The sequence below is a fragment of the Chelonoidis abingdonii genome, chromosome 3 (genome assembly GCF_003597395.2).
Source record: "Chelonoidis abingdonii isolate Lonesome George chromosome 3, CheloAbing_2.0, whole genome shotgun sequence".
Taxonomy (NCBI): Eukaryota; Metazoa; Chordata; order Testudines; family Testudinidae; genus Chelonoidis; species Chelonoidis abingdonii.
Window position 1 is genome coordinate 164,540,089 of NC_133771.1, and position 19,296 is coordinate 164,559,384.

Sequence of the window (19,296 nt, forward strand, 5' to 3'; positions counted from 1 at the left end):
GGCATGCCTGCGGGAGGTCCGCTGAAGCTGTGGGACCACTGGAACCTCTGCAGGCATGCCGCTGAAGGCAACCTGCCTGCCGCCCTCATGGCGACAGGCAGAGCGCCCCCAATGGCTTGCCGCCCCAAGCACGCACTTGGCATGCTGGTGCCTGGAGCCTCCCCTGATGGGAAAAGGAAGCTAAGAACATGCGGATGCCGCATGGGTCATGCCTGATTCCAGGACACACATACTCCATCCAACTTGCTGTTTGGCTCTGATGAGTTTCACAGACTTTTCTGTGGTCCCCTCAGCAGTGCAGAACTCCCCTTTTAAGAAGAATGGGGGAACATGCTGGCAGGAGCTGGGAGAGGGGCTTTGGTTCCCTAAAGCCACCAATGCCCATGTAGAGGCACAAGGCTGTGATGTGGATGCTACTGGTCTCCTGTGGGATCATGTGGACAATGGAGACTGGTAAGATGTGGGAAACCTTGGGAACCCAGTGGAATTTTCCTCCTCCTGTATGTTTTACCCCGGGGAGGGGCTTTCTTGGCCAGTTATAATGGCACAACTATGCAGTGGTCTAGAAGATAAGGATAGAAACAGCCTCAGCAGCCTCTAACTTCAAGGTTAAACCTCTCTAGAGCCTGGAAGTGAGCAGGCGGGCAACGGGCTGACCTGACAGCTGTCCCACTAGATGCGGTCAGACGTTCCCCACCCTTGAGTGCCCCTGGGCTGCAGCGACTCTCTGAGCAGCGCTGTCCGTGGGGACTGTCAGCAGCAGCCCCGCCAATGGGCGGTATATGCAAGGAATCGTCTTCCTCCCCCTCCCCCCCGCACTATATTGCGCGTCTAGAGCAGGGAACGCCACGTGACACCCTCTCTTCCTCGCGCGCCTCTGGGTACGTCCTTCCTCCCATTGATACACTGTAGCGAGCCTGAACGTCCAGAGCCCTGCCAGGCAGCCTCAGTCGATCGCCGAACGGCGGCTCGGGCGGCTGGCCTGAGGCCGGGTGGATCGCGCGGCACTCGGCTAGCGCGCCGGGCGGGAGGCGCGGAGGCGGCTGTGGGGTGGTCGGTCGGTGTCTCGGCGCTGCTGTTGCTGCCGGCTTCCCGCGAGTCCCCTGCCCGCGCCCCCGGCCGCCATGGCGGAGCCGGCGGACAAGCTGTACCGGGCCGAGTACGCCAAGAGCGGCCGGGCCTCGTGCAAGAAATGCGGGGAGAGCATCGCCAAGGACTCGCTGCGCCTGGCCATCATGGTGCAGGTACCGCGTGGGCTCGGGACCCGGCCCCGCCCACGGGCCCCGCGGCTGCCGCGCCGCCTTCCTTGCAACCCCCGGTGGCCGTGCGGAGCGGCCCCGGCAGCTAGGCCGGCGGCCACGTGTTGCTTTCAGCCGGTGGCCGGGGCCAAGTGTCCGCCCCAGTCCTTCCCCTCTGGGCAGCGCAGGTTGCAAAGCGGCCCGGGTGCGGCACGCGCCGGGCTAGCGCAGCTCGTGGCGGCACGCGCTGCGCTGCGTTGCGTTTCGCGGCGCTGCTGCAGCCCGTGGGGCTGGCCCTTTCCTGCACGGCGCTGTGCAGCTCTGGCGCCGGGGATCGGGTGGGGGGATTTGGGCGGGTTCTGAGTCCGTTCGTTCGCCCCGACTTGTTCTTAGACGTCATCGTGGCAGGGATTTGTGCCCACGGGCCAGATGGCGGCTCCCTGGGATTTTGGGGGGGTGCTGGAGATAATTTGGACTCGAATCTGAAGGAGTTGCGGCAGGGTGGGGTTTGCTCGAGTGCGGGGAGTCGGTAGCGTGTGTGCGGGCCTGCTTTTGCAAGCTAGTTGCAGTGGAGCACATCTGCTCCTAAGAAGGGAACGCTGATGTGGTATGTGATCTTGCACTGCAGACAGAAAAAATGACTTGATCGCCCACTACCGTTACTTGGGTGCATTCGAAGTGCATCGGCTGAAATGAGCAAGAATGCAATATGAAAGACAGACAACTTATTAAAATCTCGCAAATGATTGCATTGTCACAGCTTTATCTTACTGTGGTTGTTTGATGGAAGAAAACAAGGAAAACCTTAAGTTATGTTCTAGATGGCTTCCGTTTTAATTTCATCGTCTTGTTTGTTTGAATTTAATTACTTGAATTGAATTTGTTAGCAGATTTCGCAGGAAGATGCGATTTCTTGAGTTGGGGGAAAGCAATAGAAATTCTATCTCGTTCTCACAGTCCATGTGATCCTGGACTCTAACTGTTCATTAACTTCCTGTCTGGGGAATATTAGTCGATTTCTCCTCACTATATTGTTTTGTGAGTTGCTTATCATTTGCTGAACACATTACAATGCTGTTTACCTCAGTCTGCAGGTTGGAGACCTTTATGTGGAGACAAATAATTGGAGATGGGGAGGGCTGGAGATCAAAACAATGCATTCAGTTGAAGTGTAAGCTCAGTCTCCATTATTGCTGAAGAGCTGTGAAGGCTTTTTCACTTAAATTCTTTAGTTTTCCTGGGCAGCTTAATGTGTGTGTTTGACAATGCTATTTGTTACTGGCCTAAATCTTCCCTCCTGTGAGTTTAACTTATTTATAGTGGCAACTTGCATGCACCCCTTCCCCCTCCATCTCTGCATTTTTAATAAAGTCTGCATCACCACCCTAGCAGTGCATTCTCACACCTTGCTCTGCTTTTCCTCATGGCCTGATGAAAAGTGTGTTATTCAGGGAAACTTGTGTTTGATTAGTGTGGTTTAAGAAAACAACAACAAATCTGTAACTAGCCTTTCATTATCAGACCCTGTCTGTACTTTTAAACATAACCATGTTTAAATACGGCTTGCCCTCAGCTGCCTTATATAATATTGCTTCTCATCTGTCAGGAAAGAAAAGAAACCTGTTGGGTACATAAGTTTTAGCTTAGGGCTTCTATCCTAAGACTTTTTTTTTCTTGAAATTTCCCACCATTACCACCTCGAGTGCAGTTCCGCTTCTACTAGCGACAGTGTAGTGCAAGCGTGGGCCCAGTATTAGTATTATAAACACTGCATCATCTAGACCTGCTTGGAGAAGTTTAGTGGTGATGAAAACACTAGTGGCAGCTGATGCCTTATCTACCTAAGTGTTCCCACTGGTGGTAACAACTATGGGAAATAGTAAGGAGAAAAGGCTAGTACGGACAGACTTAGGAATTTACCAAGGTTAAAATATGCTTATGATTCCTCATGACTTTTTTCAGTCCACACAGGCAGGAGGAATACATATTAATAGGGCTGTCAAGCGATTAAAAAAATTAATTGTGATTAATCACGCTGTTAAACAACAATAGAATACCAATTATTTTAAATATTTTTGGATGTTTACTACATTTTCAAATATATTAATTTAAATTACAACAGAATACAAAGTGTACAGTGCTTACTTTACATTTATTTTTTATTACAAATACTTGCACTGTAAAAAAAAAAAATAATAAAAAAGATTTTTCATAGACTCATAGACTTTAAGGTCTGAAGGGACCATTATGATCATCTAGTCTGACCTCCTGCACAATGCAGGCCACAGAATCTTACCCATTCACTTCTGTAACAAACCCCTAACCTATGTCAGAGTTATTGAAGTCTTCAAATTGTGGTTTGAAGACGTCAAGCAGCAGAGAACCCTCCAGCAAGTGACCCATGCTCCACGCTGCAGAGGAAGGCGAAAAACCTCCATTTCAGTTCACCTGATACAAGTACTGTAGTGCGATCTCTTTATCATGAAAGTTGAACTTAAAAATGTAGAATTATGTACAAAAAAACCTGCATTCAAAAATAAAACAATGTAAAACTTCAGAGCCCACAAGTCTGCTCAGTCCTACTTCTTGGTCAGCCAGTCACTCAGACAAACAAGGTTGGTTACAATTTGCAGGAGATAATGCTGCCTGCTTGTTTACGGTGTCACCTAAAAGTGAGAACAGGCGTTCCCATGGCACTATTGTAGCTGGCGTTGCAAGATATTTACGTGCCTGATGCGCTAAAGATTCATATGTCCCTTCATGCTTCAACCACCATTCAAGAGGACATGCTTCCATGCTGATGATGGGTTCTGCTTGATAATGATCCAAAGCAGTACAAACTGACACATGTTCATTTTCATTATCTGAGTCAGATGCCACCAGCAGAAGGTAGATTTTCTTTTTTGGTGGTTTGAGTCCTGTAGTTTCTGCATCAGTGTGCGTTGCTCTTATAAGACTTCTAAAAGCATGTTCCACATCTCGTCCCTCTCAGATTTTGGACAGCACTTCAGATTCTTAAATCTTGGGGACAAGTGCTGTTGCTGTTTTTAGAAATCTCAGATTGGTACCTTCTTTGCATTTTGTCATCTGCTGTGAAAGTGTTCTTAAAATGAACATATGCTGGGTCATCATTGAGACTGCTATAACATGAAATATATGCAGAATGCAGGTAAAACAGAGAAGGAGACATACAGTTTTCCCCCCAAGGAGTATAATCATACATTTAATTGATGCATTATTTTTTTAATGAGCATCATCAGCATGGAAGCATGTCTTCTGGATTGGTGGCTGAAGCATGAAGGGGTATACGAATGTTTAGCATATCTGGCATGTAAATACCTTGCAATGCTGGCTACAAAAGTGCCATGCAAACACCTGTTCTCACTTTCAGCTGACATAAATAAGAAGTGGGCAGCAGTATCTCCCGTCAATGTAAACAAACTTGTATGGGTTAGCAACTGACAGTATAAGAAGTAGGACTGAGTTGCATTGTAGGCTCTAAAGTTTTACACTGTTTTGTTTTTGAGTGTAGTTATGTAACCAAAAAAAAAAATCTGCATTTGTAAGTTTGCGCTTCAGTACTTGTATGAGGTGAACTGAAAAATACTATTTCTTTTGTTTATCATTTTTACAGTGCATAGATTTGTAATAAAAAATAATATGAAGTGAGCACTGTACACTTTGTATTCTGTGTTGTAATTGAAATCAATATTGAAAATGTAGAAAAACATACAAAATATTTAATAAATTTTAATTGGTATTCTATTTTAAGTTCAATTAATTGCGATTCGTTTTTTTGAGTTAATTGTGTGACTTAACTGCAATTAATTGACAGCCCTACATATTATGTCATAATCATAGTTTGGCCACATCCATGATTAAACCTGGTTATTTTTGTAGCATAGAGGTATTTTCTTCTTCTTCTTCTTTTTCTGGGAATGAACACATTCCTAACTGGCTCTTCATTCCTTGTTTTCTCCTTGGTACTATTTGTAGGCTTGGATAAGGCTGCCTTCTGGAATTAATGCTGTGTAATGTGCACAATTAAGTTTCATATTAGAATATTATTGAAATTTGAAGGTCTTTTCCAGGGTACTAACAGAAGGGCTCTCTCAGTCTTTTTGAGAGCAAGCAGGAGGAATTGGGGATAGGATTAAAATACACTTAATTAATTTGACATTTTTGCACTATGGAACAGATACATCAGACTTTTGTCTAGAGCATCCAGGTAACTTATAGTAGTTGGAATTTACAGTAAAACCTTACTAATCGGGACACTGGATAATTCACAGACAAATTAGTATTCTCCCTTCACGCCTCAGCAGAGATTTAATAATGCCATAGCAAAGTCTCAGTCTTAGTAATTAAGACTTGTGTTTTACAGAACACTCACTGGTGTATTATAGAGTATTGCAAATAATTAGAACTAAACTGCAATTATCAGATTACAAAATAAAGTTAATGTAAAGTACTGTCCTCTTACATTTATTTGCTTAGTTGATAAGGGCTTTGTCAAACTCCCACAAAAGTCAAGGGAAAGAGTCCTGTTGACTTCAGTGGAACTTGGATCAGGCAAAATTCATTAATTCATATATAGCTTCTAATCATTAGTGGGAGTTAATGAGGTTCTACCATGTTTGAGGATCTTAGATTATGAACACTATTGTTCACAATAACTCTGAGGTACAGTGTTATTCCCATTTTCTAGATGAGGAAACTGAGGCACAAGGGATGAGGGTAAGTGAGAGGGGGGCTAGAAGGCCATGGCCCTCCCACTTTTTGAAAGTGGATGGACCAGGCCCATGTGCTTTTTGCCACAGGACCCCACCCCCTTCCCCTCCTCTACCCTCTGAGGCCCAACCCCCCAGCCAGGCCAGGGCACCTGGGCAGTTGTGGGGGGCTGTGCAGGACCTCCACCTGCCTGGGTTGTGGGGGGCTTGAGAGCAGCTCCTGGCCCACGTTCCCGCCCCCAGGCTCCCTACCCAGGGCAGGTGGAGGGTCTGTGCTGTCTCCCTACACCTGGGCTCTTACTATGACTGGGCTGCAGCTCCAAGGCCCTGCCCTTCAGCCTGAGTCAAGACAGGGTAACACCCACACTGTGAGGAACCTGCGTCCCTCTACCTGCCCTGGGTGGCTGGCTGAGGAGTGGGGCCTCCAGGAGAAGAGGGGGTAGGGGTGGGGCCTCTGGAGGAAGAGAATTGGCCTTGAAGGGGGCTGGGGCCTTCGGCCCTCCCACTTTTGGGAAGGCTCCACCACCCCAGTAAGTGATTTATCCAAGGTCTTGCAGCAAGCCAGTGGTAGAGCTGGGAATAGAACCCAAGAGTCAGCTGCTAGACTCAGACCCCCCATGATTCTGCTGGAAAAACAGTGATATAGAAGGCTGAAAAGGTTCCAAGAGGCTTTTGGCCACCCAGGGTGGCAGAAGTCAGTCAGATTTGGCATGTTCTGCCAAAATACAGAGAAGTAGGAAAGGCCTGGTATGAAAAGCACTATGATGAAAAGGCAGCTGCTTGCTTTGTAACTTGCAGGACATTTTAAAAAATCATTCTGATATATTTTTTGGAAAATGTTCTGTTACACTGTGCAGCTTTCTTGGCTCTCACAGACCCATTATGGAGAGAGGCCTAATTTCTGTTACTGAGGCCACACCTTTGCTTCAGCTAAGTAAGGTTACATTCCAGAGTTAAGCACTTTACAAATTCCTCAATAGGAGACATTTCAGATAAGTGCCAACTATCCTGGCTATTGCTAGTGTGATTGCATTCGGATCCAATGGAAGTAGCACAATAAGGAGATCTCTTCTCATTAGGGCATTGCTTGAAAAATCTGTCCTACACCCACTAGGCCAGGGGTTCTCAAACCTGGTGTCGGGACCCCTCGGGTTGCAGGGTTATTACGAGGTGGGGGGTGGGTCATGAGCTGTCAACCTCCACCCCAAACTCCGCTTTGCTCCAGCATTTATAATGGTGTTAAATTAAAAAACACTTTTAAATATATTTATAAGGGGGGATCCCACGCAGAAGCTTGCTATGTGAAAGGGGTCACCAGTAAAAAAAAGTTTGAGAGCCACTGCACTAGCCTGAGGACTGAGTCTATTAGCCACTGTGAGAAATATTACAGCCTTCTCCCACTTCCCAAGAGGCACCGATACACTTCTAGTCATTGCCATTAGATCTGCATATCTTTTTTTGTTCCCATAGTAGGGATATTTGTATTTATTTAGTTCTGTAAAATACAAAACCTCAATTTATTAAACTTCCTTTGCATTTTTTCTTCCTTCCTTTCCCCTTTACTCCTCTTCTTTCACTCCTACCACAATATAGCTTGGTATCTTTTTCACCATCTCTTTTGATGTCTGCTCTGTTTCCTCTCTTGCCCCCAATTTATACCATTCCTTTCTCATTTTCCGCCATTGTTTGATGTACTCCCTCCTTCCTCCATGTTGTTTTTCAATCTTTCCCTCTTCCCCATGCTCTTATTCTCCCAGTGTACTCTCAGCTTCCCACCATATGCATGTAACTTATTCACCAGTGCCTCATTCCACTCCCCCTCCTCTACTGCAAAAGGTTTATTAGAGCCCTGCTCCTCAGCAGCTCTTCCAGGGTCCCGTCTCCTTCACAGCTCCCCAGCCTGGGTTTCTTCTGGTTGCTGCACTTGTAGGGTCCCTGCTCCTGAGCAGCCCCATATTTTCCTTCCTAGCTCTTCCATCAGCTTGGGAGAGAGGGAGGCAGGCATTTATGCTGCTCTGTGCCCATACAGCCTGGTCAGGTGCCCCTTCTAGAACTTGCACCATGGACCAAGTGAGCTTTTTATCTTGTGCATTAGAGTGGTGCTACAAAAGGAACTTTTGTGGTTCATTCAAGAAGGGCTGCATTGAGGTGGGGTGTGCAACGAGCCCTAAGATTTCATTTCCCTTCATCTTCAGAATGGAAACTGCATATAACCCTGTGCTTCAGTCAGAGCCCACCTGTGATTACATCACACTTGTGACATTTCCAGATGTTATGCAAATCCTTAGTGTATCATATGAGGCATGCCCCTTACATAGCTTTCTGTTCCTGCTGAAGGGAACAGTCTGAGTGGGAAATGAAAGGAATTTAGGGAGGAGAACCAAGTCAATGTCAGCATCGGCACTTCTGCCATTGCAAGAAGTTTCCTACAATCTTAAACAACCATAACAGACAGAATCTTAATTGCACATCCCATCCACAAATAGCAGCTCCAGAGCACGACACCCTGAGAGATCAGTCTTCTCTTCCTGAGGCTGCAAAGGTTGCTGAAGCATCCTCTTCAGTACTTAGCAGGGGACCCTATGAAGCTTAACAGTGCTGCTCTGGCAGAGTGTAGGGTAAAACCAAAGGGCTCTGAGATGGAGCCCTCTTCCTCAAATGCAAAATAATTCTGGGAGTGAAGATGTGACATAAGGGAGCTGGGTTGAAACCTCAAGGCACCACTGGAAAAAAGGAAAAGCTTCACATCAGTCAGTGACAATCTGAAGTATATTTCTTATCTGAATACCCTGTATGCATACAAAGTACTCCCCATTCACCTACCCCTGCACCTAATTAACCCACTAACAAGCTTGGAAAAACAGGACCCTCAGTTACTTTATGGGCATGTATGCAGCTAAGGCAGGTTGTAACCTCCCAGCTAAAATTAATATCTCCCTGTTCATGGAGAGCTTGTTTTCGGATGACTCTGCTGAACACTTCCTCAGGTGCCGTTTCTCACTCAGAGTATGTCTACTCTATGGGATTTTCCGATTTTACAGAAACCGGTTTTTTAAAACAGATTGTATAAAGTCGAGTGCACACTAAGCACATTAATTCGGCGATGTGTGTCCATGTACAGAGGCTAGCATCGATTTCCAGAGCATACACTGTGGGTAGCTATCGCATAGCTATCCCATAGTTCCCTCAGTCTCCCCCGCCCATTGGAATTCTGGGTTGAGATCCCAGTGCCTGATGGGGCAAAAAATGTTGTTGCGGGTGGTTCTGGGTACAGTCTCACCCGTCCCTCCGTGCAAGTAGCAGACAACCGTTTCGCAGCTTTTTTCCTGGGTAAACTGTGTAGACGCCATAGCATGGCAAGCATGGACTCTGCTCAGCTCGAGACAGCAGTCATGGACATAGTAAACGCGCATTCTCGTGCAGTCCATGCTGAACCAGGACTTGCAAAACCAGGCAAGGAGGAGGCGGCTATGGCAGCGCGGCGACAAAAGTGATGAGGACATGGACACAGAATTCTCCCAAACCATGGGCCCCTGCGCTTTGGAGATCCTGCTGGTAATGGAGCAGGTTCTAGCCATGGAACGCCAATTTTGGTCTCGTGAAACAAGCACAGACTGGTGGGACCGCATAGTGTTGCAGGTGTGGGATGATTCCCAGTGGCTGCGAAACTTTCACATGCGTAAGGGCACTTTCATAGAACTTTGTGACTTGCTTTCCCCTGCCCTGAAACGCCAGAATACCAAGATGAAAGCAGCCCTCACAGTTGAGAAGCGAGTGGCGATAGCCCTCTGGAAGCTTGCAACACCAGACAGCTACTGATCAGTCAGGAATCAATTTGGAGTGGGCAAATATATTGTGGGGGCTGCTGTGATGCAAGTAGCCAAAGCAATCATTAAGCTGCTGCTACAAAAGGTAGTGACTCTGGGAAACGTGCAGGTCATAGTGGATGGCTTTTCTGCAGTAGGGATACCCTAACTGTGGTGGGGCGATAGATGGAACCCATCTCCCTATCTTGGCACCGGAGCACCAGGGCACCCAGTACATAAACCATAAGGGGTATTTTTCCATGGTGCTGCAAGCACTGGTGGATCACAAGGGACATGTTTCACCAACATCCACGTGGGATGGCCGGGAAGGGTTCATGACGCTCGCGTCTTCAGGAACACTACTCTGTTTAAAACGGCTGCAGCAAGGGAATTACTTCCCAGACCAGAAATAACAGTTGGGGATGTTGAAATGCCTGTAGTTATCCTGGGGGACCCAGCCTACCCCTTTGATGCCATGGCTCATGAAGCCATACACAGGCAGCCTGGACAGTAGTCAGGAGTTGTTCAACTACAGGCTGAGCAAGTGCAGAATGGTGGTAGAATGTGCATTTGGCCGTTTAAAGGCGCGCTGGCGCACATTACTGACTCGCTCAGACCTCAGCCAAACCAATGTCCCCATTGTTATTGCTGCTTGCTGTGTGCTCCACAATCTCTGTGAGAGTAAGGGGAGACCTTTATGGCGGGGTGGGGAGGCTGAGGCAAATCACCTAGCCGCTGATTACGCACAGCCAGACACCAGGGCGATTAGAAGAGCACACTAGGGAGCGGTGCGCATCAGAGAAGCTTTGAAAACCAGTTTCATCATGGGCCAGGGTATGGTGTGACTATTGTGTTTTTCTCCTTGGTGAACCCTGCCCCCCCGATTGACTCATTCCCTGTAAGCCACCCACCCTCCCCCTTTGATTACTGCTTGTTTCCTAAAGGAATAAAGTCACTGTCATTTAAAAATCATGTATTCTTTATTAATTAATTATAAAAAGAGGGAGAGACCTGACAAGGGAGCCCGGGAGGGGTTTGGGACGAGGATAGGAAGGAAAGAAAAGGCCACTTAAAAAATTCCAAAATAATGACAGCCTTTTGGTTGGGCTGTCCAGTGGGGTGGAATGGGTGGGTGCACGGAGCCTCCCCCCACCCGTTCTTAGTCGTCTGGTGGGTGAGGAGGCTAACGAACATGATGAGGGAGGAGGATGGTTATACAGGGGCTGCAGCGACACTCTGTGATCCTGTTGCTGTTTCTGAAGCTCCACCAGATGCCGGAGCATGTCAGTTTGATCACGCAGCATCCCCAGAGTTGCATCCCGCCACCTCAGATCTTCCTGCTGCCATCTGTCCTCAACGTTCGTCCCTCCTGTCCTCAACGTTCACTGGCATCTTTCCTGTACTTTGATACCATGTCTTTCCACTCATTGAGATGAGCTCTTTCATTGCGGGTCACTTCCATGATTTCCAAGAACATTTCATCTTGTGTCTTTTTTTTCCGCCGCCTTATCTGAGATAGACTTCGGAAGGAGGAGGGAGACTTGAAAAATTTACAGCTGCAGGAGGGAGGGAAAAAAGGGAGAGAAGTATTTTAAAAGATACGTTTTACAGAACAATGGTTGTACTCTTTCATGGTGAACAACACTATTCATCTTACATAGCACGTGATTTCACTACAAGATCACATTTTGCATCTTAATATTGAGTGTCTGCAGCTTTGGTGTTAGGGATCACACAGACACAGGTCCGGGCAGCAGAATTCGGCTTGCATGCAGCCATGATAAGCCATTGTTTTTTCTGCTTCTTCAGCCTTCATATATCCAGCACCCTCCTTTCCCAAATAGCGAGCAAAGTGCATGGAGTGCTGCCTATTTCCTGTTAAACTGATCGCCTTACTCCTCCCCGCACCGCGTGGCTGGTATCATGGAAGATCACTGCTAACCAAACGCGAAAAAGCTCAGCGCCAATCACCTCCCCCTCCTCTTCCCCCCCGCTTGGCTATGTGCAGGGAAGGATTTCTTTTAAGCCACAGGCAAACAGCCCAGTAGGAATGGCCATGTCTGTCCCCTTAATTAAATTCCTGAATTTCAACCAGGTTACCATGAACGATATCACTCTTCTGAGGATAACACAGCAAGATAAAGAACGGATGTTGCTTGAATGCCAGCAAACACCGGGACCATACGCAGCTAGGCTTTGTCATGCAATGATACCAGATTACTTGCTACATGCATGGCGTGGTCAAGTTTCCTACCATGGAGGATGGAATAAGGCTGCCCTGCCCAGAAACCTTCTGCAAAGGCTTTTGGAGTACCTCCAGGAGAGCTTCATGGAGATGTCCCTGGAGGATTTCCGCTCCATCCCCAGACATGTTAACAGACTTTTCCAGTAACTGTACTGGCTGCGAATGCATCCAAAGTCCTCAGGGCAAATTAATCATTTAAAAATGCTTGCTTTTAAGCCATGTTTTGTATTTACAAAGGTACGCTCACCAGAGGTCACTTGATGTCTTCATTGTCTGGGATAGTGGCTTGCGAGGGTTGCGAGGGTAATTCCGAGGGTGAGAAAAAGCTCCTGGCTGTTGGGGAGAACGGAATGCTATGTGCTTTCTGCAAGCTCATCCTCCTCTTCCTCCTCCTCATATTCCCCGTCCGCAGAATCCTCAGGCATGGCTGAGATTACCCCCGTCTCGGAATCCACGGTCAGGGTGGATTAGTGATGGCGAACCCCCCTAGAATTGCATGCAGCTCAGCGGAGAAGCGGCATGTTTTAGGCCCTGCCCCGGACCTTCCGTTTGCTTCTTTGGTTTTCTGGTAGGCTTGTCTGAGCTCCTTAACTTTCACTCTGCACTGCACTGAGTCCCTGGTGTGGCCTTTTTCCATCATAACCTTAGAAATTTTTTCAAATGTTTTTTCATTTCATCTTTTGGAACGGAGTTCTGTTAGCATGGAATCCTCTCCCCATACAGTGATCAGATCCAGTACCTCCTGTGCAGTCCATGTTAGAGCTCTTTTTCGATTCTCAGGAGATTGCATTGCTACCTGTGCTGATGAGCTCTGCGTGGTCACCTGTGCTGATCAGCTCTCCGCGCTGGGCAAACAGGAAATGAAATTCAAAAGTTCGCGGGGCTTTTTCTGTCTACCTGGCCAGTGCATCCAAGTTCAGATGGCTGTCCAGAGCGGTCACAAGGGTGCACTGTGGGATAGCTCCCGGAGGCCAACACCGTCGAATTGCATCCACACTAACCCTAATCCGAAATGGCAATATTGATGTCAGCGCTACTCCCCTCGTCGAGGAGGAGTACAGAAATCATTATTAAGAGCCCTTTATATCGAAATAAAGGTCTTCATTGTGTGGACAGGTGCAGGGTTAATTCGGTTTAACGCTGCTAAATTCGGTATAAACTCGTAGTGTAGACCAGGCCTCAGAATGGTGCAATCATGATTCTGTCAATGTTTTGTTTTGAGTAATGTGGGAAAGGGAAGAAAGAAGGTTAAGAACTAGTTGTAACATGGGTGAGGTTCTCCCTCTGTGAAGCCCCCTTGTGACCCTGCTCTTAGATCACTGGTATTAGTGGTACTGCCATAGGATTCTGAATTCTTGTGCCTTGTCCTAAATCCATGCATGTGGTTAGAAAGAAAGTGTCTAGGGAAATATACAGAAGTGACTTTTTTCCTTTTGGTTCTATCTGAATTTTCTCACTTCATCCTAATGTTGCTTTCTTCCTAGTCACCCATGTTCGATGGTAAAGTTCCCCACTGGCATCATTATACTTGTTTCTGGAAGCGGGCCCGACTTGTGTCCCATGCAGATGTTGATGGTTTCCCTGAGCTTCGATGGGAAGATCAGGAGAAAATCAAAAAAGCAATTGAAACTGGAGGAGCTGCAGCAGGTAAGTGAAGCAAAAGTGATGTTTACAGAGATTCAAGATACCAAGAGACCATGTCCATTTAGAACCATCCTATCTATACTTGAGGGGATGTGATTATGGGTACTGGGTTTTTTGCTCGCTGGCTGTGATGTCCCTTCAGATAGCGAAATCAGAACAATCGCTGCAACTTTCCTGATTCTCAATAATTACTAGGCGACTGACTGTGTATGCTGAACCCTGTAGAATAGTTAAAAAGTGAGCAGTCAGTCTAAAAAGCAAGGACCATTGCATCACTAAATATACTTTATATTCACTTACTTGACTAGTGTAGTTTAGCTTCAATTAGCTGATACTAGTAAATGATCTGTAATACACTATGGAGAAGTAGTGATGTCTCAGTAACCTGAGACCCACTGTGAAATCATCACACCTACCAATATATCAGACCCAGAAAACATTAATAAGGATTGTATAAACACTGTATTAAGAATTCAGTGCAGTTAACTAAATGGTCAGGGAAATTATCAGATCCAGATTAGAAGTGGTTGGGTATGTAGAGGGTTCCTAGGTGCTACAGTAATACAAATAATGAATAATAGAGCAAACTGAAGCCATCAATGTCCATACAACACAGGAATTGTGGGAGGTTTGTAGGCTGAAGTCAGCCTCTCTGGCATATAACATCATATCAAAGAAAATGCGTCTTGTATATGGAAAGGAGAGTTCTGTTTGAGGTGTGGCTATTTGGTTGACTCCAGTTCTGGTCAGGTCTTCAATAGCAGTATTTATTTTATTTTATTTTATTATATTTTATACTACTTCTAAAACAGACAGACAATGAAGCAATAAATTCGCACTACTGGGGTTCTTTCGGGTAATGTTGATCACTAATTTGTCTTCTGGACCACTGAGATCTGAGTATCACTGTTCTAAAATATACAGTTACATAAACAGGCGTCCATAGTTCCTCCTTGTACACGTACAGAATGCTTGACTTTTTCCAAGTGCTTTTTAAACATTAACTGGTAGTCCTCACAGTATACATATGAGCTATAGTTAAGCCATATCCCCTCTTGACATATGGGGGTACTGAAGCACAAAGGAGGTGATTTACCTCAGAGCAGCATATTAGCTCAGTAACAGAGCTGGAAGTAGAGCTTGAGTCCTCACTTTACTCCTTTGACAGGTCAGGCTTGTGTTCTTCATCTCTAACGGGTTGTTTTGTAAATGTGAAGTTGCAGGAACTAGTGTTGTTGCAGCATTGTATGCTTCTTGACAAGTGCAGGTGAGAGACTGAGATTGTCGTCCCCAGTTGTGAAGCCTGAGGTATAAGTGAGTAACCTTAGAAGTTTATTATGAGTCTGCAGAGTTCCTAACACTTCCTGTAAGATTCTGAATTGCAAGGAGGGCATTGTGGGTTTTGTCACTAACTTATTTCTCTAAGTGTACTGAGCTGTGTTTGATTTGGCTTTGTTTCACGGCTAGTCTCTCACTATATTTGTGCTGATTGGGGGGATGATAAACAGTTGGGGAGATTTTTTTTAAGAAATAAAATGAAGAACTTTAGAAGTTGAATAGTGTTTTTGTCTCTGTTCTCCAGGTAAAGGCACTGACCAGGAGGGAGGTCGCAAGGCTGAGAAGAGTTTAAATGACTTCGCTGCAGAATATGCCAAGTCTAACAGAAGTACCTGCAAAGGTTGTGAACAGAAAATAGAAAAGGTAGAGACACGCAGCTATTAAGGTTGTGTTCCCCTTCCAGTCCAGGGTGACACAATTAATTCCATGAGTTCTGAACTATTGTTCTTTCTGTTGTTCTTTTATATTATGGGGCTAAAAGTTGCAGTACCTTCTCAGAAGAAATGCTCTGTTCTGAACAATTTGTCCACCCCAAGCTCTTCCACTGCAGTAAGGTCTCAAATGTGAGCTCTTCAGAGCCTGGGATTTAGACTTGCTGACTCTTCCTTCGTAAAGGAAAGAAAGCATTTAATTGGTCCAGGCATTGGAGCTGATTGGCAGATTACTGCTGGTATTCCTGCAGAGGAAAAGCCTGGAGAGAAGCTTTGACATACTGTAAATGTGTTTTTGTTTAGGAAGACCAGTGGGTACTGCAGCTCTCCAGTGACCCATCCCATCACTGTTTTGTAGGGTATGTTCTGTTCTTCCATATACAGGTATTAAAGAAATGCTGGCGAAATGAAGTTCTGAACCTGCAAGTAGTTGTTAATGTGAATAATCCCATTGATTGCTCATATGTGTAAATTTTCACGTGTGTTTGCAGGATTGGGAGTCCAAATTTGCTTTTGAAATGAGGATTTCTGAGTGATTGTTTTGAATAGTATAGGCTGAACTGTAATTCAGAATATGATCTGGTCAAAAATCAAGCTGACTCTGGGTCAGACTTCATTAGTCCTCACACATTAATTTCTGGAAAACCAGTTTTATAATTTAAAATTCCTTGCATGGAGCCTGATCCTGCAGGATTTGCTTGCTTGACTTCTGTAGGGCTACTTGCATGAGTAAAGGTTCTTGGATTGGATCCAAAATGTGGTTAGCTATTTTTGAGTTATTACTGAACAAAAATTACTTGACTGAATTTTATTCTTTGCTCAGACTGGTTATGGGATTTCCCACCATTTTTTTTTTTTTTTTTTTTTTAAGAAGTAAGTATGGCATGAGACTAAAAGTGAAAAGTTTAACTTAGAAAGGGAATTTTCAGAGTATGGGAAACCAAGGGTATTAGAATGAAAACGATGTAAATTTCAGCATGTGACTGCTAGCAGGCGATTGGTGGAACAGTTTTTGCTACTCTGCTATTTAAGAAGCATTACTTTTATTATAAAATCACCAACTTATTTCTCTGAATTAACATTCAAGTCCTTCCCAGAGCGGCATCACACCATGCTCATACTGTTTGTTTTTCTCCACTTCAGGGCCAGATCAGAATTTCCAAGAAGATGGTGCATCCTGAAAAGCCCCAGCTGGGGATGATAGATAATTGGTACCATCCTGACTGCTTTGTGAGCCACCGAGCAGAACTGGGCTTTCTCCCTGCATTTGGAGCCAGTCAGCTCCAAGGCTTTGGGATGTTGAAAGCAGAAGATAAAGAAGCTCTGAAAAAGCAGCTGCCTGCCATGAAGAGTGAAGGGTATGTGCGGGATGTAAGAGAGCCTGCTGGCTAGAAGATCACTGCATGTCTTCACAAATTCCATGTTTTATATAGATTGGACTTTTTAACCTCTGTCATACCATTTATTGTTTGTATAGCAGTAGTGCCTAGAGGCCATAATCAGGGGGATTTAGAGCCCTGTTGCACCAGGCAGTGTGCACAGTCTAAAACAAGACTTCACCTATGTGAAAGGGGGCACCAGTACAAGTTTGAGAAACACTGGTCTGTGCTATACATTATTTAAGTCTCTCTCACACCAGTCTGCTCACCTTCCTAACCAACGCTTTCTCAGATGCAATGAATTCTCAGAATATCTGAGTTAAAGCAAAAGAACAGGCGTACTTATGGCACCTTAGAGACTAGCAAATTTATTTGAGCATAAGCTTTCGTGAGCTACAGCCCACTTCATCGGATGCATGCAGTGGAAAATACAGTAGGAAGACACGCACGCACGAAACAGCGGGTGTTACCATACACACTCTAATGCAGGGGTTAGCAACCTTTCAGAAGTCGTGTGCCGAGTCTTCATTTATTCACTCTAATTTAAGGTTTCCTGTGCCAGTAATACATTTTAACATTTTCAGAAGGTCTCTTTCTCCAAGTCTATAATATATAATTAAACTATTGTATGTAAAGTAAATAAGGTTTTTAAAATGTTTAAGAAGCTTCATTTAAAATTAAATTAAAAAGCAGAGCCTCCTGGACCGGTGGCCAGGACCCGGGCAGTGTGAGTGCCACTGAAAATCAGCTTCTGTGCCACCTTCGGCACTCTGCCATAGGTTGCCTACCCCTGCTCTAACGAGAGTGATCAGTTAAGGTGAGCTATTACCATCAGGAGAGAGAAACTTTTGTAGTGGTAATCAAAATGGCCCATTTCCAGCAGTTGATAAGAAGTTGTTAGGAACAATGGGGGAGGGGGAGGCGGAATAAAACTATTTATTTCCTGAGTCCCAGCCCAGTACAATCTAAGCACAACACCCGATTTTCTGTATGTGGTCTGGGTTTTCATTTCTAGTCTTAGGGGTGTAAAGTAGATGGATGGATTTTCTGGACACTTTGCCTGACAATACCACACAGCAGCAGCACAAGAAAAAGGTTGTGGCTGTGTGCTAAAAGGTTCACCTTGTAGGGAGTACTGATGCTTTAGTGCTGAAGGCTACGTTGGCAACCTGCCAAAAGTCTGTGGGCCACATCTCATTTAAATATCAGCTAGCGTATGTTCTAAATATAGAAAGAGTAAATGCCCATAGCCCTAGAATTCTCTTGTACATTTGTCTTTGTAGAGTAGAGATTGCTGTTTGTTTGAGGCAGTTTTTACTGGGGAAAGAGAGGCTGCCCTCCAGATGCCACTGGGCAGGGTTGGTCTAACTGCAGTGTTATATTAACCACTCACATAGGGAACAAGAACAATCAGTTGATGGTTTGAAGAGGGCAGATTGAGGTGATGGTCTTTGCATTTCTCCCTTTTCAGACTGGCTGCTGATTTTGCCCTAGAATCTCCACTGCTGTTAGTATTTTTGATATGTTCTTCCCTCCGCAGGGAAGGTGTGAGTTTGGATGGCTGATGTGGTGATCAGCAGAGCCAGGATACAGTATGCCAGTCCTTCTCAGCCCTCTTCCTCCGTCAGCTTTCCAAAAGTTTAAATAAACGCCTTTTATCCAGTAGGAAGGTGAGGAGAAAGTGGAACATTTCTGTTGGTGGCTTATGTCAGTTGGTCATAGGCGCCAGTCTTTTTAAGCAAGCCTCTTGCTATCTGCTGTCCAGATGTTAGCTTATGACACACATTAATTCCTCTACCAGGAGAGAGTAATCCAGTGCTGCATATGAGACTGAGGAGAACCATCCAAAGACTTCATTAGCTGATGGAATATGTGGGCACAGTGCCTTGAATGCAGCATCTTTCAGTGGTGTATTAGGCTTCTGTCTGTTCATGTGCTGACTCTGATTGCGGGAGAAAGTCTGATTACTACCTAAGAGCGTAGCTTAACTTTCCCCTTGCCAAAAAGGAGACATTTAGATATTAGCATGTTGATTCAACAAAGCACTTGAGCATGTCCCTGAAAGTTCAACACATACTTCTTCCCTAGTCAAAGAATGTAATGAGCTGAAGCACAAAATGCTTTGCTGAACTGGACCTGAGCTGATAACTTTTTGTGCAGCTAGGTTTGGTGCAGGTGACAATTTTGCAGAACTTCCAAAAGACTTTAACCATTGCAGCTAGTACATAAAACCTGCTGCCATGTAGGAGGTCACCGTGTTGCCGGTAGAGCAACGGTTTGGGGTTTGTTTGCCCGGTGTGCGTATCCCCAAATAACCACACCGGAGTGGAGAAGCTAGTAGTACTTTATTTGAGCTCAAATAAGGTGCACGGAGATGCAACTCTCAAATCATGCACGAATTACTATCCGTTGCCATGTCTTATATACCTTACTTGTTTACAGAGATGTTCACAGGTGCTACAATTCATCATTTACAATTCATTAA

At 45.4% G+C, this 19,296-nt stretch overlaps 1 protein-coding gene across 1 annotated transcript in view; it reads left to right on the forward strand.

Annotated features, from left to right (window-relative positions):
* Positions 1-948: 948 nt before the first annotated feature.
* The window catches only part of PARP1 (poly(ADP-ribose) polymerase 1), a 57,947-nt gene continuing 39,599 nt past the window's right edge, over positions 949-19,296 (forward strand). Inside the window, exons 1-4 of the mRNA XM_032766505.2 lie at positions 949-1,244; positions 13,504-13,666; positions 15,246-15,364; positions 16,576-16,790. Of these exons, the coding sequence (XP_032622396.1) occupies positions 1,125-1,244; positions 13,504-13,666; positions 15,246-15,364; positions 16,576-16,790 (617 nt within the window). The 5' untranslated portion in view covers positions 949-1,124. The remainder of the gene's footprint in view (positions 1,245-13,503; positions 13,667-15,245; positions 15,365-16,575; positions 16,791-19,296) is intronic.